Source organism: Carassius carassius, chromosome 47 (assembly GCF_963082965.1).
Source record: "Carassius carassius chromosome 47, fCarCar2.1, whole genome shotgun sequence".
In the NCBI taxonomy this organism is placed as follows: domain Eukaryota; kingdom Metazoa; phylum Chordata; class Actinopteri; order Cypriniformes; family Cyprinidae; genus Carassius; species Carassius carassius.
In genome coordinates, this window is record NC_081801.1 from 8883917 (window position 1) to 8909568 (window position 25652).

Sequence of the window (25652 nt, forward strand, 5' to 3'; positions counted from 1 at the left end):
TATTACAGACAGCTTGAAATGTCTTCTTTTAAACGAAAATATTCAAACCAAAATAAATGGGCTACTCTCTGATGACGTAATCCATATGAAATGTGCATTTCTCTCTGGCGTTCATGGCGAGTCTGCATCGTCAACTTCATCTTTGCAGCGACACAGAAAACACCAGTTTATTACTAAACAATAAAATGACTCCTTGCATATTTTCGAATCAGCAGTCCATTCTGGGTTGAGCGAGACCCCATGGAATGAGCGAGCGGATCGGGATATTCAGAAATGCGCTCTCCGCTCACAAGCTCTGATCGGAACAAACCTGAGCCTCAATGTCTGCTGACCTTGCAGAAACATACAAATAGACATAGCCAGACTAGACTATTTTAGTACAAATTATGAGCTTAGTGACGATTTTTTATAATTCTTGACAAAATTATAATATATTAAGTTTTGTTGTTGTTTTTTTTCTCCAAAAATAGATTTAATTTGACCTCATTTCTAAATTATTCGTAAAAGACTCGTGCAAAGCAACTCAAAGAATCAGTCTCTGTCTCTCTAAAGCCCTCCTTTCCATGAGCCCTTATTGCTTTGATTGGTCCAGAGCCGTAGAGATTGACTCTGGATTGGTCTACCACGTACAGCGGGTGTTGGAAACAAAAGGCCCATTGCCATGACGGAATGAACTTATAGTTCGACTTATTTATGAAAATTAATTTGACATGAACCAAGAGAAATGAACTAAGAAATGAACCAAGAGAAAACATTACCGTCTACAGCCGCGAGAGGGCGCTCTATGCTGCTCAGTGCTCCTGTAGTCTACACTGAAAACATAGAGCGCCCTCTCGCGGCTGTAGACGGTAATGTTTTCTCTTGGTTCTAAATAAATGCGACTTATAGTTCAGTGCGACTTATATATGTTTTTTTCCTCATCATGGCATATTTTTGGACTGATGCGACTTATACTCAGGTGCGACTTATAGTCCGAAAAATAAGGTAAATACATCGGTAAAACAGTCCATGTGACATTAGTGGCTCAACTTCAGTTTTGCGATGCTACAAGAATACTTTTTTTTTTTTTTTTTTTGTGCAAAGAAAATAGCATAATTTACTCAACCATTCTTCTCCCCCAAGTTACGTCTTCCGCCATTTTAGAAAATATTACACTGCATATGCACGCTTTCTCCTAAGCATAAACAATGCTTATTACGCAGATTGAGTTCATGTGTGCGCTTTCTCCCCTGAACGTAAGAAACGCTGATTATGTCCAATATGTCCTTGGGTACTCTCCAAAATGGCATAAGACGTAACTCGGGTGAGAAGAATGTTGATTAAATTGTTATTTTTGTTTTCTTTGCGAAAAAAAAGTATTATCATAGCATCGCAAAACTAAAGTTGAGCCACTGATGTCACATGGACTGTTTTACCGATTTATTTACTATGTTGCTGGGCTTGGGAGCATTTCAGTTGTATTGCTGTCTATGGAAGGTCAGATTTCAAAAATATAAAAATATCTTAGTTTGAGTTCCGAATATGAACAAAGGTCTTATAGGTTTGGAACGACATGATGCTGAGTAATTAATGGCATAATTTTCATTTTGGGGTGAACTAACCCTTTAACAACACAGAAGTTTTACTGTTTGTGGGCGGGCAAGTTGGCATTGTAGAACATGGGCATACATTATGCAAATGTGTTACTTCATTATGTAGATCCGTAACAGAATAAGATAAAAATTCCTGACAACTTGTTTAGGGGACGATTGCATGACGATTTATTTTATTTATATTTTTGATAGACAAAAACTTTATTTATCTTTCACTGTCGGCTTCACAACTTATAGCATATAGTTAATGTTCACATACAGCTACATGACACATGTACATACAGCTTCATAAAAGGTAATATTCGAAAAGGCATAATAGGGCACTTTAATGGTCCGCTTGGAAACAACACAAAGCCATCTGATTCATCTAGATCAGCTAAATGCTGGATTATTAAAAGTATGCGAGGTTCACAGATAAGACATCCAAAAGTTGTGAGACATTCATAAATAAAAGATTTATTGGTTGCACACTGGTCAGTTATTATGGGGACATTTCCACGCCCCTAAACATGATGTAGCACATAAGGAAAAAGTGATTGGTTTCTTTACCTGTCAGTCATATTGCCTCTTAGGTGGTCCTTGGCCATTCTACACAAGACTACTTATAAGTAGGCAGGAAAATTATGCTGACTTCTAAGATAATGTTTGGGAATTGAGAACTAATTTTTATTAACCAATTCTCTTGCTTTTTAAAATACCATGACCAAACTATTTTAATTCATTTAATAAAAATTTTCCACCCAAATATTACTTATTCAGAGCAGTAAAATTAATTGTTATAAAGCATACAGAGATTATGGTAAGAATTTTTCCGGAATTGGCAGTAGAAAAGCAACTTGCTAGATTTTAGACCAAAGCATTAATCTTGTAAATCTAGAATAAGAACTGATTGTTGTCTGTTGCTGTCATCACAGATAACCCATATTTTTAGCTACCATCAGCCTGACACGCCCACTCAAACCATATCATGGTTGCAGAAAGATTTTGCAGCTGTAATTGGCATTGCTGTTTCTAAAGAAGCTTCTGTCGCTGATGGCACAGATGCGGTGGAGTGATGCTTTCTCTTTATGCTTGCCCTTTGGGTTATGCATTTTCAAGGCATGTAATAGGCAACAGGCCGCACAGCAAGGCAAGTACAAGAAAATGTGTTCAGAACACTTGCTCCATTAAAAACGTTTGCCCGTGCTACTTTGTAAGATTATTTCAAATGAGTGTGCCCAATGCTAATGTCACTTTGCAGTTGTATAAACAGAAACATCTATTCCCCAAGTAAACAACACAAGAAACTGAGCCTAGTTTCTTAGGATGTGTCCGAGATGTCTTTTGAAAGAAGAATGAGAACGTACAGCGCAGCCTAAATCACAGATATGAGGAACCACTGTCGAAAGAGAGAAATGGACTGCAGAAAATGGATGCGGCACCCAGCTCCCCGCCCTTGCAGCATAAATAACCTCAACATTGATCGGCTGTAGTCTGTGATTCTCTGCAGCCCTTCACTCCACATTCATCAGCCCTGCATCTGATGTGTTTGCTGGTTACTTAATCCACCGATTACTCAGTTGGCCTTTGCCCAGTGTCTACAGCTCTACTTCTGTGTGATTTACTGGGTGCCCAGAATAGAGCGTTGTATGGTCCTAATTTGTCATAAATCTAAAGTTAATCGAAAGTGGACAGCGTTGAAGTCAAACAGGGTTTATGCAGCACTGTCTACTTCCTAAGCAGAACATTGCTCCCTTCTCGAATTCAGGGGTCAAATTGAACTTATGTAAGATGTCGTTCATTTTCCGAAAGATCAAAAGTGCTGAATATGGAATAGAAAATAAAAATAAAGAGTTGAGATCCTATGGCGAGACGGTTTTATCCTAGTTTCAAGTCTCTGAGGATGATCAGTGAATTTCTACATGATAAGATCTGAACAGATTTGAACAAACTTCTCTGGCAGCAAAATGTGTAGCCTGGCAACAGCATGAGTATATAAGAAAACAAACAGAAACAGGAGTAAAACAATCTCTCTGGTGCTTAAGCATGCATTTTTTATAAATGCCTGAGAGACTAAAAAGAAAAGGGATTTATGATTCTGGAATTTCGGAAGGAGGTTTAACAGAAATAGGAAATCAGGTCAGACGGTGATAATAAAAGATTGTGACTTCCTTTGTTTTCGTGTCCCATTTTACAACAGATCAGACCGTCAGGCATCCATTAATTCTCTTGACTCAGTTGAAGGGAGTCTGAATGGATGAGTCCAGATAGTACTCTGGGGCACTGAAGAACTCCTGTTGTCTTCACACAGTACTGAACCAGAGCCCTGTCAGTGGACATGTTGACACGTGGTTCCCTTTATCTTGCCTGGTCTGGCTATTTATTTTGGAAACTTCTTCTGAATGCTTTTGAATGTAAAGGCGAATGTAAAATGTAAATATATATTTGTATAAAAGTAATCCATGCAGAACACAATTTTGGAAGCAGTCTTCTTGTGTTTTGAAGACAACTCTGCAGTTTTCTGCATTCTTTTTTGGTTTCACACAGCAGATGGGGTTCCTGTGAGGTACACTGCATTTGATTTGATCATGATTTAGAGGGGTTTCTGTGATAAATTGAGCCTTTTGGATAATCCTATCAGATTATCATTTGCATTCCAGCATACATTATTCATTTAGTGTCTGCCTCTCCAATTAGTTGAAGTCAGGTTTTTCTCCGGAGAGGTTTTAACATCTGTTCGACCCTGGAAATCCTGCAGGAGATTTGAGCTAATCAGCCACAGCCTTATCAGCTCTTCAGAGGTGTGTTTGCCTGTGTGTTTAGTCTTTTTGTTTTTCATTTCCTCACTCTTTCTTGCTTTGTCTTGATCTGTCCTGGGCACCATGCTCCAGTGGGAGCTTCCCTTCTGTGAGCGAGACAAAGGGTCAGAGCCCTTGACAAAATGCCACTGCCATGCCTGTCAATGAGGGCGGTGCCTCTCAGGATCAACCCTTTGCCAGTTTCCTTTTAAAGATATTTTTGCTGCCCTTGCACCTAGATTTCTCCATCTTAACAGGTGATCAGTGCCATCTGTTGAAAACCATCCAGCCATTTATGTGGTTTATTGTATTGGTTGTTGTTTTATGCCTTTTTCTCCATGGCTCTCCAAAGATATATAACGATTAATGCCATAGATACAGCAGATTCTCTGATGGCTGTCTAACTACATCTCGCCAGAGTCTAGACTCTAGGCTTCACCCGTTGTCTCGCTGTCTGCTTCTGTGTCTGCCTTCTTCCTGACTGACTGTCTTTTTGAGTCGCTGCTTCAAGGTTTAAAGAGCTTGACTGCTTGACAGATTGTTTGACTCTTTGACTTCTTCACTATAGTTTTTGAAGCGAATCATTGGCGGGATTGATCTGTGCTCCTCATGCCCCTATGGGGAGTGATACTCCCCTGCCCTGGTCTCACTTTCTTTTATCTGCTTCTCAGACACAATAATTTCCCCCTTGGACTACATTGCTGCCTTTAAACTTGTTTTTCTTTTTTCTATCTTGATTTATTTAATGCTCATCTTTACCTGCTTAATTTTTGTTGATTTAGTTTATTAGTGGATGCTGTCACACTTTGGATAACACACCTTGCAAGGGTGGTGTACCTGACACAGAGAGAATAATTATTTATTCCCTGTATGTACCTGTTCCTGAAGGATGAGTGTTAGGGAATGACAGCTCTTTGTAACCTGTTTTTTCCCTCCAGCTGTTTATCCAGGAGATGTCTTTCCTTCTCCTATATGGTTTTCATTGAAAAAAGCACAATTTGAGTGCTTGTGCTGAATGAGACAGGTGGTGCTCTGATCTTTCCATGTAGTCATCCCTAGAATATTAATGCAAAGAGAGCAATAGACACATAAACATAGCATGGGGTTGGGGTGTGAACTCTGAGCGTTAGATTTGCTCAAACCCCTGCTATGACCCAGCACATCCAAAAGCAATACCTTGGCGCTTCCCGTAAGCAATTGAAAGACTAAGGAAAGGCATGATTAGCATGAAGAAACAGTAGCCTATTCGGAAACAGCTAAACCGGGTGGAAAATTCAAATTTTAAAAGCCAGAGTGTGTTTTTAACAGTTAATGGGTTCAGAACAGAGTGAACTTATGGCCTTAGAGAGATAAAAAAGGTAGAGAGAGAGAAATTATTGAAGCATCTCTTCTGGAGCAGACTGTGGTCTCTTAAAAGCAAGTAACTACCATATTTTTTGGACTATAAGTCGCACCTGAGTATTAGGGGTGTAACAGTACGTGTATTCGTAGCAGACCGTTTCGGTACAGGGCTTTCGGTACGGTGCACGTGTGTACCGAATGACGGAATGCAATATCTTGTGCGCGGAACATAAGTACATTTTCGTGTTTCCAAACGAACATATTAAGTGGCGGAAGTCTCCGCGTTCAGCGCAAATCCCGCCCTGCAGCTGATTCCTAAGGCCGGCAACACACTGGATGCGTGGCGTGAGCGTCTCAGCCACGTGGCGTGTCCGTTTTTAATTCTGCTCCCATGTTAACAGGTTAGAGCTTGCAGACTGCCTGCATGAGACGCGCGTCTCAGCGGAAAATGCGTGCATGCCAGAAATAGAGCCGACGCCTATTTTTCACGCGACACGCAAGCGTGTTGGAAGCGTTTCCAGGCAAAATAGAATAGGAAAATATGTTTATATGTCATTTTGTACACAAATACATATTAATTCATGACACTTTGATGTTTGAAAGTCTATAGGTTGACATAAATTCAGATATAAATGTAATTAAAAAAATTAATTAATAATTATCGATTTTCAAATATTGCACCTGTCAAACATAGTCTATTTTGCCGTCAATACTGTTGACTGTGTCCTTTATCAGTAGGCTTTATATTTATGCTCAACATGAAGTATAAATATTGTTGTCATGAAGACAAGAGCCTGGTCTGTCGGTGGTCTCCCTGTTACCTACAGCAGCAGGCACGGCACGGTTCTGGTGAAGCAGGCCTACAAGCTGGGATTGGTAATGCTGCACTGTAATCATAGTTATTTATTTATATTTTTCATTATATTTTATTATATGATATTGGTTTGAGACTGAGAGTATTTTATTTAGTGGAGAACTTTGCAGCAGTATTTTATTTCTTATTCTTTTTTTATTTTATATATATTTTATTAAAAAGTATTTTAAAAAAAAAAGTGTATAGTAATAAACAACCTGCAGTTAATGTTTGCATTTCTTTCTCTTACTGTACCGAAAATGAACCGAACCGTGACTTTAAAACCGAGGTACGTACCGAACCGAGATTTTTGCGTACCGTTACACCCCTACTGAGTATAAGTCGCATCAGTCCAAAAATACGTCATGACGAGGAAAAAAACATATATAAGTCGCATGTATTTAGAACCAAGAACCAAGAGAAAACATTACCGTCTACAGCCGCGACAGGGCGCTCTGTTTTCAGTGTAGACTACAGGAGCACTGAGCAGCATAGAGCGCCCTCTCGTGGCTGTAGACGGTAATGTTTTCTCTTGGTTAATTTCTCTTAGTTCATGTCAAATTAATTTTGATAAATAAGGCTACGTTCACACTGCAAGGCTTAATGCTCAATTCCGATTTTTTTTAAAAATGACCCAGAAGTGATCCGCATGCGCAGAAGAGTACTCAACGGCCAACGACGTCACTTGTTGTTTGCGGAAGTAGCTAAACATGGATGTCATAACAACAGTGTAGTCAACAGCGGAGGTCGTTTAGCAATATTAAAGTTATTTAAGCAGCATCGTCCGCCATGGTTGTTGTTTATCTTCTCATTCCTGCCTACTTCAACGCAGAATTATGACGTTTGTAGCGTATCAATGACGTACGGGTTGCATACATGTGACCTGGCTGTTCAGACGGAGGTCGCATTTCAAAAGATCGGATCTGTGTCGTTCAGACTGTCATGAAAAGATCAGATACAGGTCGCATAGGGGCAAAAAAAATCGGAATTGGGTCGTTTCAGCCTGCAGTGTGAACGTAGCCTAAGTCGCACCTAACTATAAGTCGCAGGACCAGCCAAACTATGAAAAAAAGTGCGACTCATAGTCCGGAAAATACGGTAAACACCAAAATGTCTTGTATCGAGTCATATTGAGGGACATTTTGAGGATCACTTGGGAATACAAAATGAGAACAATAAACCCACATTTTAGTTGAGTATTTGTTAAAGTTTTTATAAAGACATGGTTTCAAGTGTTTTAACATTGTATATATTTAATTTTATATGAATGAATTTTAGTTAATTTAGCTTGAACTAAAATGGCATCTGATTTTAATCTACAAAAAGTGCTTAAAAATGATTATTGTGGTCTTTTTGTATTGTGATTCTCTTTGTCCCTTATCTTGCTATCCTTAGCCACACTTATCTTTTTGATAAATGAACTGGTATTTTCTTGTGTATCACATACAAGGCATAGAGCACTCTTGTGTTTCCAGCATAATGCTTATCCTGACACGCCTGAGGTTGTCTTACAGCTCTCATTAAGGGCCAGTTCTACAAATGGCTTCACAGCTGTGAGAATTTAATCCGGCTTGTGTTCTAATGGTGGTTATCTCCATTCTACTGGCTTTAATATGACAAATAGGCATCCATTGTCCTGCTTTGCATAAGAAACAGAGCTGCTAGTGGTGTTTTCACAATAGGGGTTGTGATTCCTGCTGAATAATGGTGACATGCTTGTAAAATCTCTGGTTTATTGCCCTCATCTCTCCTGAATCATTACTAGTATGGAATGCACTATTCACCTAAAGTGTACTGTTGCAAACACAGCTACCAGTATTTGTGGAGATTGTTTCCAGCGTCTCCATAGAAATGTGAACCCATGCACAAAATTGAATTATATCAGGGACATGAATTAAACATGAGACATGATGAATTGACATTTGGTGGGTGGAAATGAGCAATGGCAAAATTGTTATTGTTTTGTCTCTGTTAGTGTGATTGTATAGGTTTCATCCAGCTCAAGTCAATTATATTAGACAAATTCTCATTACAAGGAATGTTTATGCATGAATTCTCTGAAACAAATGAGGAGCAGGAGCCAGCGTTGTGTTATACTGGCATAAGTGTTACTAAAGTTAATGATTGTGCAATGAAAGAAGGATCCAGTTTGCTTTAGAGACCCTAAGGACAGAGGGAATGGTAGGTTTGTAGGTTGGTAAGTGAACAGTGACTGGGGTAGATCATGCCAGAGGCGATCCATCAGACTCTCATTGGCTTATCTAAGCCAAGCCTGGGCCTGGGAATCCAAATCATAGTGTGTGATAACTGTTTGCTTAATCACTGGTACAGGAAGAAGGAAATGAGCTGACTGTCAATAGGCTCCAGGAAATTAAATAGGCTCCACATGCTGCAGAAAGTTCTCCATGTGTAGTGACAGTGTTTTAATTCTGTTAAATATGGAAACATTTCCATTGGTTCATAGTTATTTACCAAAATGACTTTTCCATTTGTTTTAATTCCTTTTCTTTTTTTTTTACAATCGAGTTGAAATTTTAATCTCAACTAAATGGTCTGACATTCTTTATTTGTCTCCTTCTTTTCCAGTTTCTGTGTCTGAAGAACATCCGAACATTCCTGAAAGTGTGCCATGATAAGTTTGGCCTGAGGAACAGTGAGCTGTTTGATCCATTCGATCTCTTTGACGTGAGGGACTTTGGGAAGGTGAGAAACAATGGTTTTGCTGAGCACGCAGGTTACCTGAGACTATTAACCATTTTACACCATCATGTTTAAGTCTCCGCAGCTGAATAACATTAATGTTTGTGCACTTTTTATAACTCGGGCTATTGTGCATAAGCTTTGTTCCCTCTTTTATAGTAATTTAAGAGAGAATTGTCTGGGAAAGACCTCGTAACTATTCACCGTACCATCTAGCCCAGGGTTTTCAAACATTGGTGCCTGGGATCCACAAATAAAATACTCCTCTTGCAGATGACAAAAATAAATCATGTTCCTGCTCGATGTCAGACTGTCCCAACATTTTACACACCCTTAAAAGGCATCTTGTACATTTCTGACTGTCAAATACTCTGTCAGAGCTTTCTCTAGTGCGTAAGAACCCTTATGCTGACTTTGCTATGATGATCATCCAAATATTGGAGAAAATGTGATGTCCTTAAGAACAGCTGAAGCCTGATCTTTATATCACTATGGCAGTTTAGTCAATACACTGACCTCTATGATAGAAGCTGTTCTGTTTCTTATTGCTAATTCAGCTCAATGTCTAACATTTATATTGGATATGAGTTCTTCCTCAGTATCAGTGTAGTTTTAATAGCTATATTGGTAAAAAAGTGCTGTAAAGGTTAGTAGAATTGATGAGTAGAACTTCCTTATTATTGATTGTTTTGGTTGCATGAATTGATTGGACTTCATGAAATATTTACAGGTGCAAAGCACATGTTCGACCATTGAAACATTTCAAATCCAATAGTTCCAGTTAACTACAGCTCAGCAAGCGTCTCTGGACGTTTCCAATGCCTCGGTCAGGAAAAGAAAGGAGTGGCAAGACGATGAGAGCGTCTCAAAGGGTGGGGTGTAGAGAGTGAGATTAAGCTTTTGCCTGATGGTGAGCTTTCATGGATTATGTGGAAGAGGGTGAGTGAGAGTCAGTGAGTGCATGGAAAACAATATTAAAACCCTCAAGCAGTCAGAATCAATCACACACACCCTCCACATGTCAATGTGGAAATTGTGTTTGCGTCGACTCGAAGGTGACGGGCTTGTCCTGTCATTGATTCTCCATTAAGGGCAAGCAGCTTATTATAATATATTGAAGTAGGCAGCTCAGTGTCAGTGCGCAATACATGCAAATCAACCACCTCCTTTTAAATAAGAACAGAGACTGATGCTTCTGAAACTGTAGAGCTGAAGAATAGAAAGCATTTTTAATCTTTCAATAGCACATACATTGTTGAACTTTCACCTCAGACAGTAATATTTCTCTCAGGCCTGTCAAGATCAGGGTGCCTTTAATTGGAATGGAGAGTCTTATTCCTTTGTGTCCTTGCAGCTGGTCGGCAGGTTGATGTGTCTGTGGTCATTTCAAGGATGGTGAAAAGCATCGTTGTCTGTTTTAATTGTTATCAATCTCATACTCGATCCCTCCTAATCCTTACAGTGCCTTTGTTGAGAAGAGAGCACAAATCTGTGTGTTTAGTTCTATGCATACTCTCATTCATCAGCACTTCATTACTTTTTCCTGGGTGGAGCTGATACGAGACACCTGTCCCTCCTGATGCTTCAAGTAATTGCCTATCATCCCTTTCTCCATCTCGCTGCTTTAAGGTCTTTCAGACAGATGGCTCACCCCCACATCTCTCAGTAAACTTGCCAGAGCACTTCTGTCAGTACGCTGATGATTCATGCCCTCCTCCATCCAATCAGCCCGTGGGATGCATCCTTACGACAATCACAGATGGACCCAGATTCTCCTTGCCATTCCATTTTCATCATTACTCATAAACACACAGCTCTCTGGGGTTCGCTTTTGGATTAATGTGGCATTCAAACCAAACTGCTTCTATCTTTTCTCCCCTAATTGGATCTGGATATGCAGTTGTTATCATTTAAATGAACACCACAATCATTTTGGTTCACGTTTTTGTGACAATTAGCATGATGACACCTCACCTGTTCACAGCCTATTTATAGCTTTGTGATTTGCAGTTTGTGAGTCAGACAGGTTGAAGATGATTTTGATTATCATAGGGTAGATCACACTCAAATGACCCCTGCAGGCCAGTTTTGACCTGGCTGTTATACAAAATCTTATTGACCTGGTCTCTTTTGTTTAGTGTTGTCATAATTATCCCTCATCTTTATTCAGAGACAGAACAACCTCCCAGTGGGCTTATGTGGGTGTGCTCTAAATTAATAGTCAGTTCATCAGTAAAATAGCTTCTTGATTGACACCACTGGGGCCTTTTGGAGTCCACTGGGAGTCAAAGGTTATTTCCATAATCTTAAATAAGAAGAAAGAGTAAGATTTTTTCCCAGACATGCACTGATTCAGTAACTATTTTTGTTGTTGTTGCTGTTTGTAGTTATTTTGTAGTAAAGTAATTTGTTAGATTTAAAGACAATTTATAAATAATATTTGTGTTAATTATTATTATTATTTTTTTTTTTTATATTACAAGCCCCATGGCTATTTATTTGGCCTGCAGAAATGCTAAAGAATTTATTTATTATTATTTAAAATATTAACATTTAAAGCTAAAAATAGAAATTTACACTTTCCCTTTTAATGCAAAAAAAGTTATTTGTCGACTGCCCCTCCCCTGCAGGCTTCCTCTGTAGTTTCTTGGTATTGTGCTAAAACTATCTGCAGCAGAAGTGCTATTCTTTTGAATGCACAATTACAATTCAGTGACCATATAGTGTTTGTCCTCTCCTCTCCTCTCCTCTCCTCTCCTCTTCTTTTTAAACATTGTCTCAAAATAGCTGGTTGCCAGGCACTCTCTACTGCAGCAAAGAACTGCCGAATACCTGTAACACACTGCTTTGAGAAAGTTGCTAAGGAACAATGGTTACATTAAAGAATAGACTCTCTGTAAAGGCTCTGTAGAATTTTAGCTTTAAAAGCATTGGCTGTTGGCTGAGGTTTTAAATCAGACTGGCCTGCTTTTATTTTTTCATCAGTGGTGAGCTTTTGATCTAACAATGTTTGATACAGATTGACCGAACAAAACATATACTGTTAAACGTGTATCTCCTGATGTTATAATGTAATTGTTAAAGAAGTGTAAGGAGGTGTTTTTTGGTTGCTAGCTAAGAACATGATTCTTTTGCATATATACAGAAAGGATCATTTAGAACGCTTAAAACAGTGAAAAGATTTTGTCCCTTTAGACAAACTGCTTCAGTTTCATTTGGGATTAATCTTAGGCCATAAAGTACTTTCAGTTGCAAATTGCTTTATTCTGAATCAATCTTGTTTTGAAAGTTTCTCTTCCATCTTCAAAGGCATCCTGTTGTGAGTTAAATGATATTGAGACCATATTTGTCGTGGAAAGCCATTTCGCCGTGCTCGGATCATTAAATCGAATGTTCCTAAATGCAAGGAGCTCTCCTCCTCAAAGCAAGTGACATGTGCCTCTGTATCCTTGTCACACTTGGTTCCCCAGCGACTCCTGTTCATCAGAAGCAAGGCTGCATGTTTTAACAAACCTGCCAACACAATCAATTATTCATTCAAAACGTCTCACTCCTGCTTTGAATAATTTAAGGGAAGTACCTGCTTCACTTTGGAATTTCCCCTTGCCGCTCTCTCTCTCTAAATGCCTCATTAGCTCTTACCTCGTTATTGAGGTATCTGCTGAAACAGGTGGTTGTCAGGTGTCATTTATGAACTGAGACAGCCATAATAATTGACTGTGGCATTCTCCTGTGCAATCTTATAACAATTAAAATTATTATCATGTGTTAAGCTTAAGTTTACCAAAGATATATCCTAGAATATCTAGATAACAGATAGGAAAGTTTAGAAGTGTTTGTGTTTTTGTATGGCTTTGTATTTAAAATGTAAACATATTACTGAAATATAATATTTTAATTTGAATGACTTTTCCATTTAATTTAATTAACATTTATTTATTTATTTTTATTTGCTGTATTTTTTGTGAGGATCAGACATTAATGTGGTTTAGAGAGAAAAACAATCACAAACTGTTTCAAGTCAAACTCAAACTTACTTAGAACATGTGTCATTTTGTCTACATGCTCTATTTATTTTCTCTATTGTACAAACCTGCCCCCCCCCCCCCCCAGATACATCTGTGATACATCTACTACTGCTAGTTATTATGTCAACAATAAGTACAACTTTAAATTTTAGTCAGCACCTTAGCTGCACACATGTAATAAGTGCTGCTGTGCTTTTCAGCACAAAAGCAAAAGGGGAGCAATATTTCATAAGTCTGCCGAGACTGTTTTTCCAGAATCAGTTCTTTGTTTTTCTGGCAATTCTGTTCTCTGACAGGAGGTGATGACAGCCAGAAGTGTTTAATTCTGCAGGAAGGAATGTGATGAACTGCTGAACACGTTACACGCAGAGACCGAAAGCGCCCTGCACAATAAAATTTACATTGTGGAAATAATTGCTGTTCTTTTGTCTTCCCTTTGAGAGTGTAACACTGTGGTAGAACTGCACAATGGCCTCTGCCTGGTTTCTATTTGAACATTTTCTCGCCGCTGAGTCCAGAACACTCAGTTGTGGTGTAAAGACTGACAGAAAAAAGAAAGTGAGGGAGTTTTTAATGTGCTCACTGGTCTACGCCATGCAGTTTGGTCTGTCTCCAGTGTGCCATGGCAGTAAAGGGGAGTCATCCAGGAAGAGCAGGAAGTACTTCTACATTCAGCTCCAGCCGTGAGCAGCTTGCGAAGCACACTCATTATTTTTTTCTTCTCTTTCTGTCCTGCTCTGTTTCTCTTGCCCTTTAGTTTGCTGCAAACCTAAAGGAATTCCTCTGACTGACAGGTATGTTTTTTTCTGAGTTTGTAAGCATGAATTATTAAACCGTCAAAGTGCATATAGCATATTTTTCTGTATTTTTGATCAAATAAATGCAGGCTTGATGAGCAGAAGAAACTTCTTTCAAAAACATTAAAAATAGTAATGTTTCCAAACTTTTGGTCTGTACTGTATATGTGTGATATGTTTTACGTTTGGTGACCTCTCTGCCCTAAAACTTAACGAAGGTGTAAACAGGATCACTGCAATCAGTGTTAATCCTTTTTTTAAAGTTGATATGATTCTTTAGGGTCTTAATGGAAAGTCTGTAACATAGTTTGTTTAAAATTTCTCAATGGAAGTGTAAAAAACATTTTTTAACCTGTCAAAAACAGCTCTTTTCAGAGCACGCAGTTATGTAGCATTTTCCTTTAAGTGTTAATGAGCCCTGCTGACCCCGCCCCTCTCTTCCAAACTGCTCTCTGAGGCACTGTTTACTTTAGGCGTATTCATCGTGAAACTTGCTAATAAGCATATTATTATGAACGGCGATTTGCGTTTCTTCTTTTGGTGAAGCTGGATTACAAATGATAAGCACGAACATAAACACATTTATGTAGAACGGGGGCAAATTCTCTTCAAAAACAAACATAACCCACTGCTAAGTTTTAAGTAACTTTTTTCCGATCAGCTTTACTAGGGACAAACTCTTAGGGCCTTATTTTAACGATCTAAACGCAAAGTGTAAAGCACAGGGTGTGTCCAAATACACTTTTGCTATTTTAACAATGGAAAAAAACGGTTGGCGCGCCCGGGCGCATGGTCTAAACGGGTTGTACCTATTCTCTTAATGAGTAATGTGTTTTTTGGGCATAACGTACAATAAACCAATCAGAGTCTCATCTTCCATTCCCTTTAAGAACCAGTTGCGTGTTGTGGACCCGCCTGTACTACCACGCTCTTTAAATAAAGAATGTTTTTAATAAATGTGTTCCTGTAGCTCAACTGGTAGAGCATTGTGTGCGCAAAGGAAGGGGTCCAATCTTTGAGCCCCGCACGCAAGCAAAAAAGACGCAGAACACGTGAAAACGCCGAAGGATTTCCCCTGCGGCAATACTCGGGGTATATGTTTCTGAGTTTTGAAGAGTTGTTATTACATGTGAAACAATTCTACCCTCCGCGGCCTGGATTCGAACCCGTGCTCTCTCAGATGAGCCGTGACGTCATATGTCCACGACGTGTATTGTTAAGCGTGCAATAAACCGAGACTTTTATTTTGTTATCTATGACATACCATTGATTGCTTTTATACTACATAGATTTGTGTGAGTGTGTGTGTATTATTAAAAAAAACTTTTTTCATGTTTGTGTTTAAATAGAATTAATAAAAAACGTTTCTTCAAATATGTTTTGTGTGTGTGGATATGATTTGATTGATATGATTTAGCAGATTTTTTTTTATCTGATCAAAAAAATGTTCTATTAAAATGAATACAAACACATACACACAATATAAAAAGAACAATATAAAAGAGTGGGCCCAAGTAATATATACAAAATGTTTTATTAAAATGAACACATACATACACACAATATAAAAAGGACAATATGATAAGAGTGGGCCCATATAATATAAACAAAATATATACAGGATAGATATAATGTACTTGTATAAAAAAAAATATGAAAAGAGTGCGCCCATATAATATAAACAGTGTTGGGAAGGTTACTTTGGAAATGTAATAGGTTACAGATTACAAGTTACCCTATTTAAAATGTAATAGTAGTGTAACTTTTTTAATTACTTTAATAAAGTAATGTAACTAATTACTTTTGAGTACATTTTGATTACTTTTATAAATTTCTAATGAATGTTAATTTGCAACTGTTAATCATCTATAACCATTTTACACCATGCAGGTTTAACCTTACAGTAGTGCTCAATACTGTCAGACTTTCACCATCCTTCATCACCAGAATTAAGATGATCACATTTGAACACATCCACCACACAATCAGACTTTAGTACTGCCTTTTACTTAGAGATTGATCTGAAGTTCAAAGCAGATTTAAAATCAAAAGAAATAGTTTATAGATACTGTTTTTGAAACCAAATCTTTGCATAACTACAGGCATCTAACTGCATCTAACAATGGTTTGGGGAAAAATAGTTAATAAAAAAATAAAAGCATATACATCAACTCAAAAACGGTTATCTAATAAGCATGTGTCCTATTTTGTGTACTAAACTCCTGAAACATTGGTGTCTTTTTGAAACACTGCTGTCTCTTTGTATATGATATGATGATAGTTTCTCAAAATAAGTAAAAAATGCTCATGAAGTGACTGTTCTAGAGATTAATTTCCATGAGGGGCGAACTGGGAAGAAAATAGGCTGGGAAATCTCACACTCATACACCCACAACCCATTTTGAAACATGGACAACCCTATTTTGTTTTTGGACTTGACATCAAAAAGATTTGAATCCTTAGGTTGGGGGACTTGCAACGTAATTAAGAGTTCTCTCCTGAACTGCACCTTCACTTCCATTATCCACCCATCTCTCTCATGACTTTAATACTGAAGATTTTTATTTGACCATGTTTTGTAAGTGTAATTTTGTTTTTTGGCAAATGAATTACCACTTGTATTTATTTTTACTACAAATTCCATAGTTAAACCACGGTTAGTGCCATACCATAGGCATTAATTTTCCTAAGCGTTGTGTTTTTGTATGCACTAGCTCCCCCTAAACCTATGATAAAATATGATGATTTGTCTGCTAACTTACTACTGTACAACTGACCTGCACCTGAAACCCTGAACAGAAGTGTCGCTTCTCTGCTCCAGCTGTGCGCTTACACAGTTCACTCCGGTCTCTCTCTCTCGCATTGATTACTCGGAGTCTGATCCAAACCGTTCGGCGGAGGCGCGGAGAGCGCGCGAGCCCAACCATTGCCAGTCACGACTAACCGATTCATGATTTATTAGAAATTTAATTATCGAATGGCGGATTCGGAAATAATCGCTTTAGTATATTCGGCCTGCAATTATACAATAACAATATTAAAGTAGAAGTGCAAATCGTCTGCCAGGCCACCGGGAATAGTCCCGGTTCTCCCGATGTCCAGTCAGCGCCTGATTTCCACAGACACGCAGAACGTGCAGGATTCATATTCAGTCTTTTTGCGGCTTAATATTCACAGACATCAGTCCATATCGGGTTTTGATTCAAGTGTACTGACCTACTTTTGATTTATTCGTCCAAAATGTGGCATATTGCGTCCGCGTTAATTCCATTTTTATGACTGGATTCTATGTGTTTTCCGGGTCTCGGAGATTATGGGCCATATGTCTTAGTGCAATTTGGGAAAGAAATAAACTGTATGTGGATGTGTATAAATATTAGAATGTAATCCTCTTTGTAATCGTTACAATTTTCATAAGTAACTGTAATTTAATTACTCATTTTTTCTTAGTAACTGTAACTGATTACTGTTACATTTATTTTGTAATTGAATTACGTAACGCCGTTACATGTAACTAGTTACTCCCCAACACTGAATATAAACAATATATATACAGGAAAGATATTATGTACTACTTATATAAAAAAAAATATGAAAAGAGTGGGCCCATATAATATAAACAATATATATATATATATATATATATATATATATATATATATACAGGAAAGATATTATGTACTACTTATATTAAAAAAAAATATATGAAAAGAGTGGGCCCATATAATATATACAAAATATACACAGGAAATAAATTATTTACTATGGAGGCGGAGTTTGTCATTTATTTTGCCTGCCGCTGTTCTGCCAACCAATCATCTAAAGTTTTTCCATTAGAGGAGCGTGAGCAAAATGTGGCATTCCCATATCGGCTATGACCAAAACTCTTTAGTTTTGTGCTGCCCACATTCTCTGCACTTGTTAAAAGTTACCCCTCGCACATACTTCCTCTTATGGACTCCGCTTTCCGTCTCCAGGGCCCGCCGGCGCCTGTTCCTCTGGGTGTAACGGGACACAGAAGCAGCAGGTGCTGGAGCAGGCGCTGGAGCAGGCGCTGGAGCAGGCGCTGGAGCAGGCGGAGCTGGGCCTGGACCGGATGTCAAAGCACCAGAAGATGAAATCACCATCGACACAGTCATGTCTGGGTTAAGGACTAGTGTGCCTAACAGTGACCCAGGTGCTGAAATGGGCTGCACAACTCCTGCTGCTGTAGGGACGGGTGCGATAGGGCACTCCCTTTTGGCAGCAGTGGGCCGGCGACCAGGTCGCAGAATTGGAGCCTGTCCTTCTCGATTTGGCGGAAGGATAAATTGATGTTTTGGGCCTGATGTTGATGGCACGTCATCCAATTTTTCCCTCGGCAGAGGAAGCTGGGTATCAGCCACATCAATTGGGTCAGATGGAGTCAGTCCCTGGGCGAGGACACTCATTTCCTGATTCTTCTGCTGCCGTTGAAACCTGAAAGTAAATTACTTGTAAAATATATATATATATATATATATATATATATATATATATGTGTGTGTGTGTGTGTGTGTGTGTGTGTGTACAGAAGTATTCAGTTCCCTGGAACCAAATAATGTGCCTTGCTTACCACTGAATGAGTGTCCTCTGGTTCAGCTCAAACAGCTGGATCATTGTTTCATCCATCAGCCTTCGACTGTTAAGCACCAGGTCTCGGATGTGGTGGTAATCTGAAAGGATTTCAGACCACCTGGGGGTGCAAACTCCAGCCTTCTTGGTCGGTGACTTGTGTAAAGCACACAGCTTCATACAAATGGCCTCAACCAAGCGGCTGGTGCTGGGCCACTGTGCTGGACCCCCAGGATGTCCAATCAGACACCGTTTCACACTCTCCACACCCGGTGTGACCGCTTCGGTGCCTTAAAGCGCCCATGTGTCAGCTGAGGCTGATGTCGAGGCTGATAGTTGACCCGCTGTTTATCAACGTCAGGGAGAGCTGTCCACAGCTGGATGGCCTCTGTCACCTGCAGGTCGGTGAGGTAAGGAGCCTCACGAAGACCCACCAGGAAACCAGCCAGATCCTGGACCTTGTCCCACCCAGCGATGCCATCAGGTCCAATGACTGCTCCCTAGTAAATGCAGATTAGTGTTAATATACACTTTCAGTCAAAAGCCTTTGAACAGAAATATTTTTTTACATTTTTTAAAGAATTCTGCTCAACAAGCCTGCATTTATTTTATTCAAATACAACAAAAGCCATTATATTGTGAAATAATTTTACTATTTAAAATAAAAATGCTTTCTATTTGAATATAGTTTAAAGTGTAAGTTATTTCTGTGATGCACAGCTGTATTTTCAGCATCATTCCTCCAGTCTTCAGTGTCACATGATCTTCAGAAATCATTCAGATATCCTGATTTGTTGTTCTAGAAACCTTTTTTTATTGATATTATTATCAATATTTAGAACAGTTGTGTACATTTTGTTCAAGATTCTTTGATGAATAGAAGGATCCAAGATAAGAGTTTATCTGTAATAAAAAGCTTTTTTAACATTATACACTATACCATCCAAAAGTGTGGAGTCAGAACATTTAAATCATTATATATTTAGTATTAAATTATAGAAATTAATACTTTTATTTAGCAAGGACGCATTAAATAGATGATAAAGACATTTATAATGTTATAATATATACTGAACTTTCTATTCATCAAAGAAACCTAAACAAAAAATCTCTAGGAGCTATTTTTAACCTAATAATAATAATATAGCACCCGGCACCCGGTTTTTTTTGCAGCAAATTGGAATGATTTCTGAAGAATCGTGTGCCCTGAGTAATGATGCTAAAATTCAGCATTGAAATCACAAGACTGAATTACTTTTTTAAATATATTCAAATGGATAGCAGTTATTTTAAATAGTAAAAATATTTCAAAATATTACTGCTTTTGTTGTATTTTGAATCAAATAAATGCAGGCTTAAAAAAAAACACCTTGCTTGTAGTGTATTTGGAATAAAACGAGACTGAAACAAAATAAAGCCCTTAGAGTGTCTTACCTGAGCCTCGCCGGAGACACTGCTTCCAGTGTCAGATGGCTGTGACAGCACTGAAGAGGCAGGGGCGAGATGCTGTCCCTCTCCTCCAGATGATGTGGACGGCTCAGCCAGTGATGCTGGGGACTGAGGCAGAGGCCAAGATGAGGGGCTGTTTCTGAGCTCACGGCAGGGGTCATCCTCATACAGCACTGGAACTGTGATGTCCTCCATGCTCTCCTCCTCAAACCCCTCATCTAGCAGGTCCTGATCATCAACCTCCTCCACCAGCCGGTCTTCCTCCTCTGGGTTCTGGAGCACTGGAGTCAGTGTTTTGCCAGTCTGGCTGTAAAGGTGCTCGATTCCCAGCAATTCACCTACAATAATAAAATAATAAAAAAAGAAAAAAAGTGCTCTTAATAATTTATCAAGTACATTGGAGGCTAAGTAGATAACTTAATAGAATATTGCAAAAGAACAAATTAAATGTCTTACCTGTATATGCTCCAGGAGGGCGATAGCGCTCATCCCAGGGCTTCCCAAAGACTGTTCGGCTAAGCCGGTCCACAGCCTCTCTCATGGCACTGCCATATGTCCGAATGGAGGACGCCCGTTTTATGGCATCTTCCATTCGGTCATCATTCCAACGCATCAATTCCTCAAGGAGATAGGCCTGAAAATGTGCATCGCTGGCACTGGTTCCTAAAAGTTAAATAATATTAAAAAATATATAAAAAAGGGTTTTATATGTCACATATGTACAATATATGTACTACACATAAGGTGCTCTGAAGTAACTTGTATACTACATTTAATAGAGTTGTGTAACTAAATTAAAAATGATTGTCACTTATTCCTGTATTACTAGTGACTTGATAGTCAAGACAGCTTTGTCAATGCTAATGACATTAAAAAGTAATTGTAATGTAGAGTGTGACATTTATTAATGCGGCATTACTTTAAAGTGATGGAAGCAGTTACAGTGCTTATATTTTCTACAGAAAAATAATAATCCATATGCATGTAATACCTGGAATAAAACGGTTCAGGTGGAGGTGGAACGACTCCAAGGAGGTAGAGCCACGAGCACACCTGTAGCAGCACAGCTCCACGCTGCCTTTCTTCAGTGTCCCTGTCTTCATGTACAGCAGAAAGTCCTCTGGGTCTTGTATACACTGGACGTGCTTGCGCTGTTCCTTCCATATCTGCTGGATCCGTTCGTGGTCCAGCAGAGGAACTCCCAGGGTGTCCTTCCCATCCGCACTGTCAAACTGATCAATCAGTGACCCAATCAATCTGGCGGTCTCCTCCACCCCCCTGGTCCTCCTCCGGCAGTGCAGTGCCAACTCCCTCCGGGTAATGCGAGCACTGACCGCCTTTTCTGAGATGTGGCCAGTCTTCTTTGCCGCCAGGTCACTCTCTTTTGCAGAGCGAAGAGCAGCCACATCCTCTGGATCCCACTGAAAGATGCACGTGGACAGACGTGCCATGAAGATCCCGTAGAGTGGATGAGCCTCTGTCGTGACACCTGCAGCAAATCGCCGCATGAAGTGCCAGATGTCGAGGCGCACTACAAGCTCATCCCACTCCGAAAACATGATCTTCACCCGCGATTGGCCATACTGACTGCAGCAGTCCCTGTCCACGTACATCACTTTTGGGGCTGCCTCTCCTGCCTCTCGGTAGCGTTTCATCAGACCAGCTGCCATGGAGTCCAGTCCATGTCCCTCGGCAGCTGTCAGCACAGAGACAAGGACCTGGCCGTGTTAATTTCCGACATTTGTGCACCAGGCAGCTGTTCCTGAAGCAGCACCGGCAAGTTTCTTTGTGACCTATTGGGAAAAATAAAAGATGTGCTCTTTATGTACGCACATCACACACATATCCATATCTGGCAAATTTCTGGATATAAACAGGGCTTTGATACCTTTTTTGTCGAATCCATCTTGAGAACACAGCCAAAGACAGATGTTAATTTGGCCTTGACCTCGTGCAGTCGCCCCAGAACATCCCTGGCATACACGGCTAACAGCCACTTAGGTTTAGGCAGGGCAGGTAAAAGTGGAGGATCAGCAAACACAGGAGGCTGCACAAGGGAGGACCTTGTGAATGGTTCGCAGGCAGTCAGGTACTGCAAGACACGCTGTGTCCATGCCTCACTGTGCTGTTCCATCAGCTTCCTGTAAAGCTGAGTCACACTGTTGCCCAGTGTCCTCTCCCTCATCATCCTCAGCACCCGGTTGTCACATGAGTATCTAAGGAAACAACAGTATAATCATGCAAATGCTTTAGTTGGTAAAAAATACCATTCATTAATACCACCTAATAATGAATGATTGTCATTATGAATTACCTGTATGTCAGCAAAGCTGGAAACTGACTGCGGTGGCCCATATCCAGCTGTCCTAGGATGTCCTCAGACCAGGCAGGATATTTCTTTTTGCAGCGTTTGCACTCCAGATACTCAGTGGCAAGGTCATACCACCCGTCGATGTCCAAGACCTTACGCACAGTACGGTAAATTCCTGCCGCTGTTAGTCTGTGCTTACCACAGTCTGGGCGAACACAGACAAGAGGAAATAACCACATCTTCAGCGGCATCCATAAGAAAAGGGGCCGACAGAAGAAGAGGTCAGGTGAGGCAGGGGGCTGAGTGTTTATTAAAGGGGGCTGAGGAGGATACCACCAAAGTTTCAGCTGGGACACTAGTTCTGACTTGCCGGTTCGTGGGTTGGCCTTAAATAGTGTGTTCCGGATCCACTCATGCTGGAAAGGTGGAAGTTGATCATTCCAGTGACTTGGAAGATCAGCTGGTGGCTGGTGATGTGAAGGAGCTGGTGCCTTGGCAGTTTCCACTGATGGAGATGGACCAGCACAGTCCTCTGAGTGAATAGTAAAAAAAAACAATAAGGATGACTGTTGCATTTGATAGTAATATGCCATAAATGCAGCGGACAAACAGCCTGCAAAGCACAATTTTTGGACAAGTATTCATAATTATTATGTTATATTTAGGAACGAGAGTGAAGAAAGTGGTACTAGTGTTAAGGAAGCAAAGAACACAGCATACGCTATATTAATTTAAGGAGAATGGAATCAGTGCAGCTCACTGAGAATGAGGATCAGATGGAATGGAGGAAGGAAAATGTGGTGTGATGAATTAAGTGTAAAGCAACGAAGCCCACGGACATGAAGCATACACACAGATAGAGTAAGGAAAAACTGTTCCTCTAATCATTAGAACAATGAATCTCCACCATCCTGTCTGCTCAGGGAGAGCTGAAGAGTGTGAGAAGAGCAAACGGTGTGAAAAAGTTATCTGGTGATTATCTAACAACGGGTAAGTTCGGAAACGCAAATAAATACACTGACACCTTGGAACATCCTTACAGTTTTGAAGAAGTGCACTCAAAGAAAGCATCCCGCTTGAGGCATGATATGATATAATTCTGTATTGTAAACAAAACATATTTTAAAATGTTGATTATTTTCCCCCAAGAAATAACGCTTCTCAGTGTGTTTTCACAAAACATTCTTGTAATATGTGCATTTGTGTCATATGCCACACCTGTATTTAGCTGTGCTTCACATTGTGATGCAGCAAATACCAGCTCCTCATCGTTATCTTCAGCAGTGGGAACGGACTTGCCTGGAGCACAAATGTTAAAACTATCATTGTGAACAATACACAGAGACAAACATATGTAAGATGGTGCTTACTTACCAGTAGCGAAAAGCTGCATGGGGGGCAAATGTTTGGCTGGGGGTTCTGCTGCTGGAGGAGGTAAAGTGGACTGCAATAATGGATCTGGAAACGGCAAGTTGACAAGTTTGCCATAATGATAAATTAATATATGTAGAAATGCTGTAGGTAAAATTCTATATTCACACTCCTACTCACAGGGTTTAACTGGTGACGTGAGTTTTTTTGCCAGCTGTGAAGGCGACAAATTTTTGCCACGTGCCAACAGCGCTTTCACAGTTGCGGTCTTCTGTACACCAGTTTGGATAGCTGCAGGTGGAGGTGCAGTGGTTGCAGAAGCACTGGAGGTTGCAGCGTGAGGTGCAGGCTGACGTACGCTGGTGCCCACAGCAGAAGCCCGTCTTTTCAGGACATATGTCTTGAAAATGGCCATGTTGGTTTTGGGCCTGGCATCTGCCTTAACGAGGTACCTGATGAGGGCTTGAGCCTCCTTGCTCTGGTCCTCATAAACATCTTTCATGGACCGGCCCTGGAAGTCACCAAACTCCACCATCAAGCAGCCCTGGTCTCCAGTTGCCCGGGCTTCTGCCTGCATTTCCTGCTTCCTCTGATACTTCTCCACTTCTTCTGCCATCTCTCTAATTTGAGAAGTGTACTGTAGGAACAGTTGTTTATTTTCTGACAGGGGTGTTGTCTGCGCCGTCTCATTGGAAATGCTGAGCACCAAATACACGGCATACCCCAGAGAGTTTTCCAGGAGCCATCTAAATCTCTGGCCCTGGTACTTCCCAAACTGAAGTTTGCAGTGAGCCAGTACTAAAAACTGGTCACTGGGGTCTCCACCGTTTGTGCTGACAAAAGTTCTGGCCTCTGACAGCACCTCCTCCTTAGGTTTGGCCCTTCCAGACTCCACATTTTCAAGGCGCCTCGCCTCCGCCGAAGGTGCCATGAGGAGTCGGCTTGATGTTGCCGATTGGCGTTGAAAAGAGGGATATGCATACATTTTCTGAAATGAAAATCCGAAAAAGACTACTACCTTTTGCAATCTAAAAGACACCTGTATGTTAAGTGTGTAACAATAATTTAACAAGCTACGCATAAACTATATTACTGTGGTAATAAACATGGCCATGACATAAACTGAAGATGAGTTTTCTACAAAGGACAGGAATCCCTGACATATAAAATATGTAACGTCAATATGAAGTCTGAAATTTCCTTTTATTTTCAATGCTGTCATCTTAAACCATGATTACACACACACCAGGCTACAAAATATTACATTAAATATATCATACTTCAAATGTTGTCATCTTACCCCAGGGTTACACCAGGTGCTTTTACCTCTTAAAATCTCAGCCATTTTTCTGTGTTTTTAACTTTCTGGTCTACCTAAATTAAAATGAGCACTATTCCCACATACTTTGGCCCATATGGATACATTTGGCCTTTTTTGTTTGTTTTTAGTTAAGACTCTCAATGTTTTTTTATTAAAAAAAAGTAATTATTATTACATTATTTTAGAAAATATCAATTATTTCTTGGTAAATGCAGTTTTCCATATCTCCACAACAATTTGGTAACGATTTTTACAATTAAAATGTGTGTGTGTTATTATGTGTTAATACCAAATATAAATGTAAATAGTTTAATCATTATTTTCATTCATAGGGCCCAGAAACCATGATTTCTTAGACAATAAACACATCATTGTTGACAGTAGCATAGCTTAATTAGCTGACGGTCGATAAATTTAACTTATCTGATCATTTATCATGTGAAAAGTTACAGGTTCACAGGTACTGAAGAAAGCATGAACTGTACATGCTAGCTAGCTATACTGACACGATTCATTTTC

The 25652-nt window shown here is 39.7% G+C and overlaps 3 protein-coding genes across 4 annotated transcripts in view; 1 reads left to right on the top strand and 2 right to left on the bottom strand.

The window, feature by feature from the left end:
- The window catches only part of LOC132130780 (guanine nucleotide exchange factor VAV2-like), a 226896-nt gene that overhangs the window by 66345 nt on the left and 134899 nt on the right, over positions 1–25652 (top strand). Inside the window, 1 exon segment of the mRNA XM_059542587.1 lies at positions 9150–9266. Within this exon segment, the coding sequence (XP_059398570.1) occupies positions 9150–9266 (117 nt within the window).
- LOC132130778 (uncharacterized) lies at positions 18312–20777 on the bottom strand. 2 transcript variants are annotated; one of them, XR_009428774.1, is made up of 4 exons: positions 20587–20777; positions 20116–20468; positions 18683–19181; positions 18312–18546 (listed from the first exon to the last, which is right to left on the bottom strand). XR_009428774.1 is itself a non-coding variant. In XM_059542585.1 (3 exons), the coding sequence occupies exons 1-3, from the start codon at positions 20741–20743 to the stop codon at positions 18936–18938; spliced, it is 756 nt and encodes a 251-aa protein (XP_059398568.1). In that variant the 5' UTR covers positions 20744–20777; the 3' UTR covers positions 18616–18935. The 2 variants fall into 2 exon arrangements, 1 of the variants encoding a protein (XP_059398568.1); XM_059542585.1 differs by lacking the exon at positions 18312–18546 and having other exon boundaries at positions 18616–19181.
- LOC132130779 (uncharacterized) lies at positions 21355–22926 on the bottom strand. Its single transcript, XM_059542586.1, has 3 exons — positions 22445–22926; positions 22019–22346; positions 21355–21923 (listed from the first exon to the last, which is right to left on the bottom strand). The coding sequence occupies exons 1-3, from the start codon at positions 22690–22692 to the stop codon at positions 21858–21860; spliced, it is 642 nt and encodes a 213-aa protein (XP_059398569.1). The 5' UTR covers positions 22693–22926; the 3' UTR covers positions 21355–21857.

Coding starts and splice junctions, on each gene's coding strand:
- LOC132130778 (XM_059542585.1), bottom strand. CDS start 20,743: ATGCGTTGGAATGATGACCGAATGGAAGATGCCATAAAACGGGCGTCC. Junction 20,469..20,586: donor CCCTCCTGGAGCATATACAG/GTAAGACATTTA, acceptor TTATTATTGTAG/GTGAATTGCTGGGAATCGAG. Junction 19,182..20,115: donor GTGTCTCCGGCGAGGCTCAG/GTAAGACACTCT, acceptor TGCATTTACTAG/GGAGCAGTCATTGGACCTGA.
- LOC132130779 (XM_059542586.1), bottom strand. CDS start 22,692: ATGCCGCTGAAGATGTGGTTATTTCCTCTTGTCTGTGTTCGCCCAGAC. Junction 22,347..22,444: donor CCAGCTTTGCTGACATACAG/GTAATTCATAAT, acceptor TTGTTTCCTTAG/ATACTCATGTGACAACCGGG. Junction 21,924..22,018: donor AGATGGATTCGACAAAAAAG/GTATCAAAGCCC, acceptor TTTTCCCAATAG/GTCACAAAGAAACTTGCCGG.